Source organism: Xenopus laevis, chromosome 8L (assembly GCF_017654675.1).
Source record: "Xenopus laevis strain J_2021 chromosome 8L, Xenopus_laevis_v10.1, whole genome shotgun sequence".
Classification (NCBI taxonomy): Eukaryota; Metazoa; Chordata; class Amphibia; order Anura; family Pipidae; genus Xenopus; species Xenopus laevis.
The window spans coordinates 56,869,724-56,883,002 of NC_054385.1; the positions used below are offsets into that span (position 1 = coordinate 56,869,724).

The 13,279-nt window shown below is 38.8% G+C and overlaps 1 protein-coding gene across 1 annotated transcript; it reads right to left on the bottom strand.

Annotated features, from left to right (window-relative positions):
- Positions 1-1,574: 1,574 nt before the first annotated feature.
- On the bottom strand, positions 1,575-9,487 carry znf282.L (zinc finger protein 282 L homeolog). Its single transcript, XM_018229964.2, has 8 exons — positions 9,338-9,487; positions 6,853-7,227; positions 6,259-6,369; positions 5,288-5,410; positions 4,325-4,451; positions 3,614-3,724; positions 3,159-3,275; positions 1,575-3,050 (listed from the first exon to the last, which is right to left on the bottom strand). Exons 2-8 carry the CDS (start codon positions 7,222-7,224, stop codon positions 2,464-2,466), a joined length of 1,548 nt encoding a protein of 515 aa, XP_018085453.1. The 5' UTR covers positions 7,225-7,227; positions 9,338-9,487; the 3' UTR covers positions 1,575-2,463.
- Between the last annotated feature and the right edge of the window lie 3,792 nt (positions 9,488-13,279).

Consider the following 13,279-nt stretch of genomic DNA (forward strand, 5'->3'; position numbering starts at 1 on the left):
AGACCAACTTGCTACGAATAGGACATTCTATAACATATGAAAAATTAACTTAAAGGTGATTCACCTCCTCAAATCTTGTTTGTCTGTCCACAGGAAACCTGCGGAGAGCCAAAAAACAAGTGCTGAAAACTGCACAAGTGGCAGATATATAAGCATCTTTTGTGTAGAGAAAAGCATGAAAGGTACATTATTGAATCATGCTTATGAGTGTGTTTGATTCTATTATTTTGTGATTGAAGTTTTAGGGTTTTATGCGTGACAACATGATTGTCCCATTGTCCACAATCATTTTGAGGTTGGGCAGATAAGGAAAAGTTTAGTATTAGTTCTACTAAAGGCTGTTTATGTGATGATATTTTACCAAATGTTAGAAACGTGCTCAGAAGAATTTGTCATTGGAGTTAAAGGGGACTTGTCACACTAAGAAATAATGCTAAATGCTATGCTATTATGTTAGTCAATCAAAATAAACTTTACTTACACTAATACATCTTGTCTCTTTCATTCTTTTGGAATCTATGCAGAACATACAGGCAGCCACCATTTGGTGGAAACTGTAACCAAGGCAAGCTTTGTATCATCCCAAAATCTAATGCATGGGCTGGACCTGATACACATACAGAGGCTACACAATAATAGACAGCGAGGAGGGCAGGGCAAATGAGGAGGACAGTGATATCAACGCAGTGCAGAAAGGTATGTGACATTTGCTGTGCCTCAGGCAATGAGGCAGAGGGGTGCAAAATATGACTGGCAGCTGAGATTTTTAAATGAGTTTATAACAAGTATGGAAGTTAAAAAAACGGGTTTCATGTGAAAAGAACTTTTAATCTACAGCTTTTTACGTCTAGGTGACAGGTCCCCTGTAAACTGATTTACTATAGTTTTTGTAATTTCACAGAATGACCACCTATTGTACTGCATGAAACTGGCACACTTATGTATACGAGAGTCACTGCATGCTCACACATTGTGATGGTCCAAAGCACTAGAGCAAGGAGCATTGAATATTGTTTCATCAATAGCATTATGCTATTTCTTTTTTCCTGTTTTTGTTTTGTTTAGATATGTTGTCCTTTCTGATTTTCCCAATTCTTATTTATTTTATTGTTTTTTTTCTACTGTTTTGCAGCTACAGAGTACTAGTGCTTTTGATTTGAAGTTAGAAAAACACAGTTTTGGTCCCTTCCACATTAAGTGTTCAGATCTGCTTTAACTATCATCTAGACCAGCGTTTGTCAGATTTATTGGGATCAAGCATCCCTTTGAGGGCCAACATTTGGTGAAGAGCCCCCCCTTAGCTCAGAACAAGGTTTCCAACACATGAAAACATATGTGTATCATCTAGGGATGCACCGAATCCAGGATTCGGTTTGGGATTCGGCCAAGATTCTGCCTTTTTCAGCGGGATTCGAATTCGGCTGAATCCTTCTGCCCGGCCGAACAAGACTCGTAATTTCCATATGCAAATTAGGGGCGGGGAGGGAAATCGCGTGACTTTTTGTCACAAAACAAGGAAGTAAAAAATGTTTTCCCCTTCCCACCCCTAATTTACATATGCAAATTAGGCTTCGGATTCATTGCGGTATTTGGCCAAATCTTTCGAGACGGATTCTGGGGTTTGGCCGAATCCAAAATAGTGGATTTGGTGCATCCCTAGTATCATCCATTAGGCAATAATTCCAAGAATATCTAGGACATTATAAGTGCTCCCCCAAATAGTGCTGTAAATGATCTCATAGATGGTATTACAGGACTACCTAAAACAGCAAATTGGTATTGTCTACAAATCTATTTTCCTTCAATGCGCCACCAACAGACTCTGAGCCTGGGCCAGCCAAATAATTTAGGAAGCATTGCTTTCTAGACCATTGCAGTCCAACTGGAAACCAGTAGCCTGTATGTGGCCTTCCAAGAGATTTTGTAGCCCCCCAAAATGATCTCCATAGACCTCTTTGTAAGACATTACTGTTTTACAATAATCCAGCCCCCAAACAAATGAAATAGTGTTAAGTGCATAGCCCATAGCATATCAAATTTTACACAGCACTGCGCTGGACAAAAATTTTCCATAAGTAAGAATACCATAGAGATGAACATTCCCTATAAATATATTTCAAGTATTATTATTTGGAAAAGAAATACTTACGGGACTCACAGAAGATTAGGACTTGTTTAGCCTTCATCCTATTTCCACATTTACCACTATTTTCTAGTATCTACTTAGATACATGATAAAATGTAAGCAATGTACTTTCTATAAAATAAGCATTTCTTTGAATTTATGGCTATATTAATGATAAGGGTTATTGTCCTACTGGTCTACTCTCTTGGTGTCATCTCTAAACCAAAGAGATTGGCACATTTTTTTATTGCTTGTTTTCTTCCTCAAAAGGTTTCAAATTAGTCTGTAGTCACTCAAAATTTCAATGGTCTTTTTTTTTAAGTCAATGCACAGAAACACTATCTTGTGTGAGTTCTCTGGTGACGGATAAGACATGACTTTTGACTAAAGCTTTTGTTGCATTCATCACATCGAAAAGGTCTTTCTCCTGTGTGGATCCTTTGGTGTTGAATAAGCACCGAGTTCTGGATAAAGCTCTTGTCACACTCATTACACTTATAAGGCCGCTCTCCTGTGTGAGTTCGCTGGTGGGTGATCAGGTGAGAGTTGCGACTAAAGCTTTTGGAGCAATGAGAACATTTGTATGGTCTTTCCCCTGTGTGAATACGGTAGTGCTTAATTAGGTTAGATTTAACAGTAAAGCTCTTGTCACACGCAGAACATTTGTAAGGTCTTAAATCCATTGGTCCTCCTAGTCTGGGGGAATTTGGACTAAAATCCTGTTTGGGAGCAATAGGCCTAAAAAGGCTACTTGGGGAAACATTTCTTGTTTTCCACTTTGAGGCAGAATACATATCACTGGTAATGCTGCTAGTGAAACACTGGGAAAGATTATATTTCATTGAAACTGGGTCTTGAACATTCACAGTTCCGCTCCAGGTTCCAAAAGTTTCCTCTTCTATACTGCTACTAATTGGAACATTGTCTGGGGAAGAAAAAGATATTGAGCAGTGAAATAATGCACACAGCATAATTTCTTTTAGCCACCTTACCTCCGCAACTTGGGTTAGTGTTGCTTGAAATTATTACTTACATGAGCTTAGATAACTATTTGGCTCTCCTTCCTCTGAATCTGGGCTGCCATCTAAATACGACATTTGGTCTTGCTTTATTCTTGAAAAAACATTAGGATCCATGAATTCATGATCTTCTACAGTCAAAAATAAAATATAATAAAATGTACAAATTACAACTAGCCATATTACCATATAAGTGTTTTTTTTATACTGACTAAGTAACTGGTTTAAAAAAAGAATTATGATTCAGATCAGTCATAAAGAACATAAAACTGTAAAAATTATTTGAACATGTGAGCATAATCTTTTAATACTGTTTAATACTTGTTTTTCAAATATATTGACCACATTGTTTAACTGGGAATATTATAAATGTGCATGACCACTGTATGCATATAAAGATCTAAACAGACACGCACATAAAGCTCTTTATCTGTATATTGCAGAAATGTGTTTATAATGTTTCCCTCACCTGCCTTTGGACTATCTGCCTGCTCCACATCATCTGGTGAACAATCTGCTGTAAAGTGCTTTACATCCTCATCTTTGATTTTTAGAATATTTGGATTGATATTAGAATAGCCTAGAAAAACAGAATAAAAATTATAATTCAGCAACAACAAACAGTTCTGCAGTCAAGCTATATTAATTATACCACATCTTTACGGTCATAAATGCTTACAAGGATTCCAATCACGATCATAAAAAAAGACAATCCTCCCTTCTCTCTTTGATACTGACAAATGGAAAAAAATGCCATCTGGGCTTTCAACAAAATACTGTGTACAGGAAGAAAGGTTGAAAGGCTGTCTTTCTATAAGCAACTAAAGCAGAGAGAATTCCTAAGACAGCAGTGTACTGATAGTAGCTACAGGGTAATGTTTACACATTACAGTCATTTAACAGTGGTGTAACCATCAGGGGTGCAAAGGTTGCAACTTCATTGGGGCCCCACTCCCTCAGTGATGCCCGCTGGGAGACCTGCTCCATTGCAGCCATGATCCACTGAAGCCCAGTCTGGCATGTGTTGGAAGATCAGCCAAAAGGAAGCAAAAAAAAAATATCCTGGCATAATTCAAACACTTGTGAAGTAAATTGGCATGTGAGGCCTCAGCAACACAACAAACATCTCAGGGTTTGTGAATTTTGTGGAAATGAAATGTGGGGGAGGTGGTGATCATACCAAGTGATGTCAGGGCTTCGGAGTTCTCTTTAATCATGTTCTTGTAGAGATCCCTCTGCCATTCTTCCAGCATCTCCCACTCCTCATCAGAAAAATAAACTGCTATTCTGTTAAATGTGGTAGGGGTCTACAAAAGAAATCAACTTTTAGCACCATGAAATTGCTTACCTAATTTACGCTAAGCATGTGCAATGCCACCAAATTAGGAATAGACTAAACTAAGATTAGAAATATATTGAGCTATGGGAGACATACCGTATATACTCGAGTATAAGCCGAGTTTTTCAGCCACCAAAATATGCTGAAAAACTCTACCTCGGCTTATACTCTGGTCTAGCGCAAAAACGGTCGCCGGCGCCTAATAATAGTCGCCGGCGCCTAAGAATAGTTGCCGGCGCCTAAGAATAGTCTCCAAGAATATTCGCCAATGGGAGCAGAAACCCTCAATTGTTTGATTGAAACTTACCAGAAGCTGTTGCATTTCTCACCCTAGACTTATACTCGAGTCGATAAGCTTTCCCAGTTTTTGGAGGTAAAATTAGGTACCTTGGCTTATACTCGGGACGGCTTATACTCGAGTATATACGGTAATTAAAGATGAAAGTGACTTCACTGTCAAAAGAACAATGTATATTCAGTATGTTACAGAAATTCCATGAATCCGAGCCTTTTTTTGTTTTTTTAGATTCAGCTGAATTCAAATCCTAAATATCATGTGACTTTAGGACGCACATCGAAGAAAATTGGGCTTTCATTCTCCAATGTGAACACTAATTTCATATGCAAATTTGGGTTTGGATTAATTTGAGATTCTGACAAATTCTGTGAGAAAGATTCAAGTTTTGGCAAAATCCCAAACCCAAATCTAAAGCAGTCAGATAGCTTAATGTAACCAAAGTTCTCAGTGCTACAATATATGATGAAAATGCATAAAGGATAAAACAACAACTTGAAAATACGCACTTTCCTTTGTAGAGCTCTTGACACAGGTTTAAAACATTTCTTCAAAAATTGTGACTTCAAGGGAAGTAGCTTTCTCCTTAATAACTGAGGTTTCCTTGGCTGATCACTATGGCTGTCTTCCTCCTGTGTAGAAAACATTATTTCTTTAACTTTTCTACAAATATGAAGTTACATCATTGTAGGCAATAAAGGAAATTTGTTTGCAATTATCTGTATGGATAAACATATCACTGTATTAACACAGTCTGTGCTTTGGATGCAACTGTAATGTTTAGCGGCAAATTAACCATAATGGTTTGGCTATAAGGCCAGAAGTGACTGAAAAGCTACAGGTAGCCATACATGTGCGTTAAGAGAGGTCACCAAATGAAGGGGATCTGGCTCCTATATGCCCAGCTTCAGTGGATGATATTGGGCTGATCAGTTTGAGGGCCCTAGGGCCCAACAATCAGATCACAACTCGGGAATGCAGGTGGTCAGTGCGAAGGACCACATCAATGAACTGATGTGGTTCTCGATCCAACAGGATTTCATATATATTGCATTCCAGCAATCACAAATATTATTATAGAAATGTTTATAGCGTACCCAGAAGTGGACTTTTATTGGGGCAGCACCAAAATAAAATTTTCCTAGGTGTTGCTCACACCTAAAACAAGGCTATTTGGTCTCAAACCCTTGCTATAGAAGAGGGCGGGTGTTAGGAAGGCCTCATATTTGGCACCGATATCGACAGAAATTTAATGTCATATTGAACAATAAAGGACTGTTAGGACAAAGGGCTGTTTTTCAGGCCAGGACAGAAGTTCCAATGGTAGTCTCAGATATTATTTGTAAAAGTTACATTATAATTGGAGCACCCAATTAAACTGTACTTTTTTTTTTTTTTTTTTAAATGTTTTTGTTTTTTTGCATGAATTACATAAAAGTGACAAGAAATAAGAAATATTGACTAATTATTTTACACATACCTTTTGCTGAAAAGCATTATGCTCTTCAGATTCCTGTGATGAACATGGGCTGGTTATTTGGTCTGCTTCAAGTTGGGGTTTCTTTTGTTGTTCCAAGAGATTATCTAATAGCTGTAGAAAGTAATATGTATATATATATATATCAAGATCAACAGTATTAATCTGTACCCAGGCAGCAAATTGTGCATTGCACATAGGAAAAGCCTAAGAGGAATCAAATGACACCCTACAATTTCAGGCCCCTTAGATTTTCTTCAGCAAGAACTTTTGGCAATTTAAAATAAATAGTGCAGTGTTAAACCATAAAAGGTCTTTCAAAACCATTTTAACAGACCTTATATGAAATAACTACAGTTTGAGATATTTTAAAACATAAAACTGAAAAAAGAATAACTACACCAAGAAAGACATATAGTATGTATGCAAATAAAGAACTGACATGTATATAAAACACATCAACATATTCTGTAACGCAGTACAATACATAAAACATACAGATTACATACAAACACAGAATGAATTTTGAAGATTTCCCTATTTCAGCCAAAGAGGTCTAGTCTAGACATATGAAATATGGAACTGGGTAAACAATACCTGCTTTCGCTCATGTATTTTCAAGTGATGTTCTGCCTGTTTGCGCATTTTGGGGGCTCCAGTGGGAAAAAGAGTAGGTACAGCATTAACTTTCAATTTTGTTTTCTTGCATTTGGTCTCAGAAGGAAGAAATTGTGTATCTCCACACAGTTCAAACATATCCTCTTCAAAGTGCTCTGAACACAGCACAAAGTGCCCTGGACTCTTCAGCAATGTGTCACGCACAAATTCCTGCACATTTCCTACATTTGTACGGCAGTGATGCACCCACATCTCAGCCAGCGGCAATTCTTTGGGAAAGGTATGCATAGAGACTGCTGGGGATAGCCTCCCACTGTGGTTGGTACAGCCATAGGCAAAGCAGTGAGGCATTTCCTGGAAAAAAAATAATTAAGTTTGGGATTAGCACTTTGTATTTGGTTTTAAAAGCACAGGCTGCATTTTATGAAAGGATATAAACAGAAATATATTTTAGTTATCTGCAGAAAAATTATTTAATCATGAAAAGCAGGAAAGAAAATGTTTATAATACACCCTGTATAGGGAAGATTAGTTAAAGCATCATACACATTATTTTATATGATGTGAGCACATTAAAACCACTATGATTAAGAGGCCAAAGCAGCACAATCTGTTGCGTTTAATAGCTGTTGCAGTTGTACAGCTTTTACATACACAATCCTAGTCTATTGAATACTTACATACACCTCAGTTTTGGTATACCTGTATTTTATTTTATAACAGGGTTGCTGTTATTTATTATTGTCTACAACATTGTACCGTGTACTATTACACCTGATGAATAAGAGGCATTTCAGGCTTTTGATAGAGCGGTTATGTTAAATATAAATGTAACTATACTAAATATACATTTATAGTAATAGTATCTGTACTTCAGACATAAAAAGTAGAGAAACATTAAACTCCAAATCAGTGAAATTCTTATGGATCAGCAGTTCAACATGTATCAACTAAATATATAATTTTAGAACAGTCCCAGAGCTACTTTTCGCTATCGTTACTTCGGCAATGCGAGCAATTCAAATCGAAGATGCGCTAGCGTTCATTTCTGCCTATTGCAAAATCGCTAGAGGTCATGTGCTCTGGTTAATTTGAATAGGGCGGGAAATTTAAAGTTGAATGGACGTCTTTATGTTATATGTTGCAGCAAATACATTACATTTCCTCTGTTAATTACACATGTCCGGGGAACCTTAATAAAGACAGAGTTGTTATAATGCTCTACACATGAGTCCACTGTATAGTTACTGTTCTATATGTTAGAAAATGTATGTTGGCCAAAAAAACAATTTATAAAGACTTTTCCAGACTGAAAAAAGGAAAAGACGCCAGCATTTTTTTTTTTTTTAATTTTATACTTTTTCCACTCAGAATATGATGTAACAGAAGATTGAGGAAGATCTATGCACTCCGCCTGGTCTGAGCCGGCGAAGGCAAGTCTGGACGAAAGAGGAAACCTTCAGTAAAAGTCTTTATTTATGCATTTTAGTGAATTTGCAGAGTAACGTCCATTCACCAGAGCGAATTGTTGCCTGGCGATAGAGTGCGAATGGCCGCTAGTGCCTGTCTCTTTCAAATTGGTGCCTGCACCCGTTACTAAATCGGCAATGTCCCTGCAGGCGGTAACGCTGGCGAATTGTCACCAGTGTTTGCCACTTCACCCTTTAGTAAATCTGCCCCATATTGTCTTATTTGGCCATATGTGTAAATGAACAAGAAGCTGCATTTCAGCTGATGGTCAAAAAAAAAAAAGCTTCTCTCAATGGAAGAGAGGAAGGTGGTGGGTGTGGCCTGTGTCACATTCATTTAACAGTAGACACAACATAGTCAGATTTTTTTTTCCACACAAATCAGATCATATCTGATGGGAACAAAGCGGGTGGTGTGTGTGTGTGTATTTAAGGGTTAAGTAAAAATCTGCAAAACTGCAGCATTCTATTTGCCATGGAAACTTTTTGGAAAGACAGTGGTTTGTTTGAAAACAACAATGACTAATTGTGGTGCAAAAAGTATTTGCTTACATTTAAAAAAAAACAAATGTTATTGGATGCTTTTACACAGGGAAGCACAATCATATTGCTTAATCTCCTTGCCTTGTCTACAAAGCAGCAGCTGTGAAAAGCTGTTCAGCTAAGATGTTAGTTTGTGTTTAAACAAGAGCATTCACATCAAAATTGATCTGAGATCTGATCTAAAATTCATTACGCAGGTTTGTGAGCAGTTTATGTGACTCATAAGCAGAAGAACACATCCCTGCGTTTTCAGCACAACAAAGGCATTCGCAAAACAGATTAATTACATTGTGAAAATGAAGCATCACATGATGAAAACAATGTCTTCTTTAAAAAGATTCCAGTTCATAGGTAAGTTTATCAAAGTGAAATACATGTGCCCAGATAGATATACGAGTTAATTTGCATTCGCAGGCTGAATAAAGATTTGGCAGCCCCGGATCGCTACTTACACTTCCCACAAAGCTGTTAATCGCAAGATCCTTGCCGACTGTTTCACAGCAAATCCCGACGCCACAAGCCTCATCGCGCGAGACTGTGGCGTCACGACTACACGTCAAGGCAGTGACGCGTTACGTAGCCGCCTAATGGGAGAGAAATGAGTGGAGTCGGCATAACACAATTGGACTACTCACATTCTGTTTTTCTGTGCTCGCACCTCCCACTTTTGTTAGAGAACAAAAGAAATTAAAAATAAATATTCATTGGTGTTGGTTCAGGTTACCTGTCATGTCATCTGCCACCTCAGCTCCCACTACTTCTTTAGAAGTAATTTATAGTTTCTGCTTATAGTTCTAATTTGTGCCTGGGAATTTATTTAAATATATACATTTTTTTCCTAGTTGCCAAGAGTTTTTCTGTCATGAGACCCCTTTTAAACCAATCAAAAAGGAAAGACGTTTGGTGCAAACTAGGTCCAGGTATCATTTTGGAAACTTTTGGGGGGTTTTTTTTGTACTTTGAGGTCCCCAGAGTTTTTTTCTTCAACAAGGGGCATATTTTTTTCACATTATGGCTAATTTAGGAGAAAGGAAGGAGTGAAATGCACAGAAAGTAATCTTGAGTTTTCCTGTCCTTTTTTAATGGTGGTATTAGGGTTGCCAACTTTTCTGGAAAACAAAACAAAACACCGGCCTTCCTATATATTTATCTTTTTCCTCTGTCAATAACATTGGGATCAACTATCATTTTTACCAGTGGTAAAATACCAGCCAGGTGGCAACCCTAGTTGGTATTAGCGAGTCCCAGTATTTTAGTGGAAACAATGTTAAATTTTTCCCAATTCAGGGACAGAATGAGGGCAATTTAGAGAGAGTGAAATTGTCCAAAGTAATCTTTTACTCTTATGTGTATAGACGTATGTGTGTGGGTTCCCTGTCAGTTTTGCAGCAGAAAGTTATGCCCCCCCCAGGACCGCCATCAGAAATTGCAGGGCCCGGTACGACATAATTTCCTGGGCCCCACCTACAGGTCCACCCTTCCCACCACACAGTAAAAAAACAAAAAAAATATTGGTAGCTAGGGTTCCCACATGTTAAAAAATAGAAAGATATTGGTGGTCAGGGCCCCCCATAAAAAAACATTTGTGGCCAGGGCCCCCCCCATTAAAAAATATTGGTGGCTAGGACCCCACATGAGAAAAAACAATTGGTGGCCAGGGCCCCCCACCCACATTATAAGTAAATTGGTGGCCAGGGCCCCTTAAACGTCCATGCCCTCCCAAAGTCAGCAGCTCTCAGAAAGATGGGCGGCCCGGCTAATCAAGTAAGTGTGGCCAGGGCCCCCCTTACCCTCGGGCCCCCTACAACTCTCCCCCCTGTCCCCCCTGATGGCTGCCCCCCCCCAAAGGGTGTTGGTGATTTGGTGCTGGCAGGTGTTTCTTGTTTCATGGAGGAGTTAGAATCAGACATTCTTTCCTGGTTGCCAACAGTACCTGTTGCCATTAGAGCTTCTTCTCCCAGTCTGATCAAAAAGGAAAGCACTTTTGTGCAAACTAGGGCCTGGTGAAATTGAAAGAATCCTAGTTAGAAAGGCTCTTTTGGGAACACAGATATGGAAAGTTGGCCCTGGTTTTAGCTGCCAGCGACTTTGCATTAATATGATTCAGATCCTTATACTCTGGCCCTGGGCGTAACACATCTTCCTCAGAAAAATGATGGGAACAAGATTTCCGTAAAGGAAAATATTTTGTGAAATTGTTAACCAAGGGCCTAACAGCAACAACTATATAGGCCCCCAACACTGTTTAAACATACAGTATGCTGAAATTGCACACCTTCCTAGTGTCCCGCTTCTGCCTGGACAGCTCTACCGGCCCCAGATAGCCCCTTAAAGGAACAGTAACATCAAAAAATTAATGTTTTAAAGTAAGTAAAGTAATAAATATATAAAGCAGTGTTGCCCTGCACTGTTATAACTGCTGTGTTTGCTTCAGAAACACTACTTTTTATTATATAAAGAAGCTGCTGTGTAGCAATGGGGCAGCCATTCAAAGGAGCAAAGGCTCAGGTTACACAGCAGATAGCAGATAAGCGCTGTAGAACATAATGTTATCTTTATCCACTACTTATCCTGTGCCATATAGCCTTTTTTTCAATTTCGGCCATTGCTACTCAGCAGCTTGATTATGTGAACTATAGTAGTGTTTCTGAAGCAAAAACATCAGTTTTACCAGTGCAGAGCAACAGAACATGATATTTTCATTACTTTAAAACACTTTCATTTTTTGGTGTTACTGTTCCTTTAAAAGTCCTACATTAATCCCCAAACTATATAAAGCATGGCAGACTGGAGAAGAGAGGGAGCATGGATTGTAGTGGAAAGCTGAAGAGGTCAACACTGTGCCTGTCATGAAGTGTTTCCAAGGCCAGAGTGTACTTGTTGCAGTTAGGAAAAATGTGTGCTTTTGTTAACTGGATGTGATAATTTCAGGTTGTGTGTAGAGTTGCCAACTGTTCTGGCCTTCCTATATTCTTGCTGTTTTTTTTGCTATTAATAACATTGGCATCAAGCATTATTTTTACCGGCTGGGCCGGTAAAATACCAGCCAGGTGGCAACCCTAGCTGTGTGGCCATGGGGGCAGCCATTCAAGCACAGGATACACAGTAAATAACAGATATGTTCTGAAGAATTCCATTGTCAACTAAGGAGCTTATGTGCTATCTGCTGTGTTTCCTGTTCCTTTTCTCGTTTTTCAGCTTTGAAGGGCTGTCCCCATGGCTACACAGCAGCTTGTTTATATAAACTATTATCGAGTTACTGAAGCAAACATGTCAGTTTAACCAGTGCAGGACTAGTGGGAAAAAAGAATATGTTTGTGATCACCTGGACCTTGGACCACTAGAAACTAGTGCATTCATGCAAAACAGGCTAGATCTCCGACTCTCTCTGTTCCATATAGTGATCAAGCTACTCAAGAAAATATTTCTAAATATCCTTAATCCTAGGGCGCTATCTTAGTGGCATAATGGCCTAGATATATGGCCCTCAGAGCTAAACCAATGTATTCTTCACTACAGCTAATCTGTTATCCTGCTCTATAGCAATGGGTGCTGCAACCCAATTGCCCCCTGAATGGCTGCCCCAATGGCTATGCAGCAGCTTATTTTTTATAAACTGTATTCCAGCGCCTGAAGCAAATGCACTTTTTTTAATCATGCCAGGGAACAATAGCTTATAGTCATGTGTGGGTCCAAATGTGCGGATCCAGATTTCATAACCATAACCCACCCTCACCCAACCCGCACCCTACCAGACCCGACTCTGCTCCTCCATTTAAAGAATGCCCGCCCCGCAGTGACGTCATGAAAGTGGTGGGAATCCGCGGGTCCTGCAGATTTTGGGTCGGGCCGCACATTACTAATACCTTATATTTAAATGCATACAAACTGTTTTATGTTTTTGGTATTACTGTTTCTTTAATTCTAAGAGGGACTGATTTTGGCAGCTGTGGAGGGGGTAAAATATGGAGCAGAGGCATTTGCATTTGGCTCTTAGATCAGTTAGAAAATGCTTCACTTTTAGGGCAATGACACATACAGGGATATTGGATGTTGAATATTTCAAACATTTAGAAGCTGGCGGGTGGCAAATGCACAGAATTGCTTTCTACTCATCTCAGTGGCCATCCTGTATATAAACTTGGTACACTCTTGGGTCAGGCCATTCGCACACAAAATGATAGTCTTTATACCCAAAAGCACAACTTGCACAGGCAATTGTTATTGAGACTAACAGGAAGCAAAGTATATTTGGATTTTTAATTGCCCTGGATTTGGCAGGGTTTGAGTGTTTAATTTTGTGGGTAACCCACGTTGTAATCCACACTGTCCACACAATTGCCTTAGTCTATAAAGAATGGAGGAATAATAATAATGAAATAATGTTGAGCATT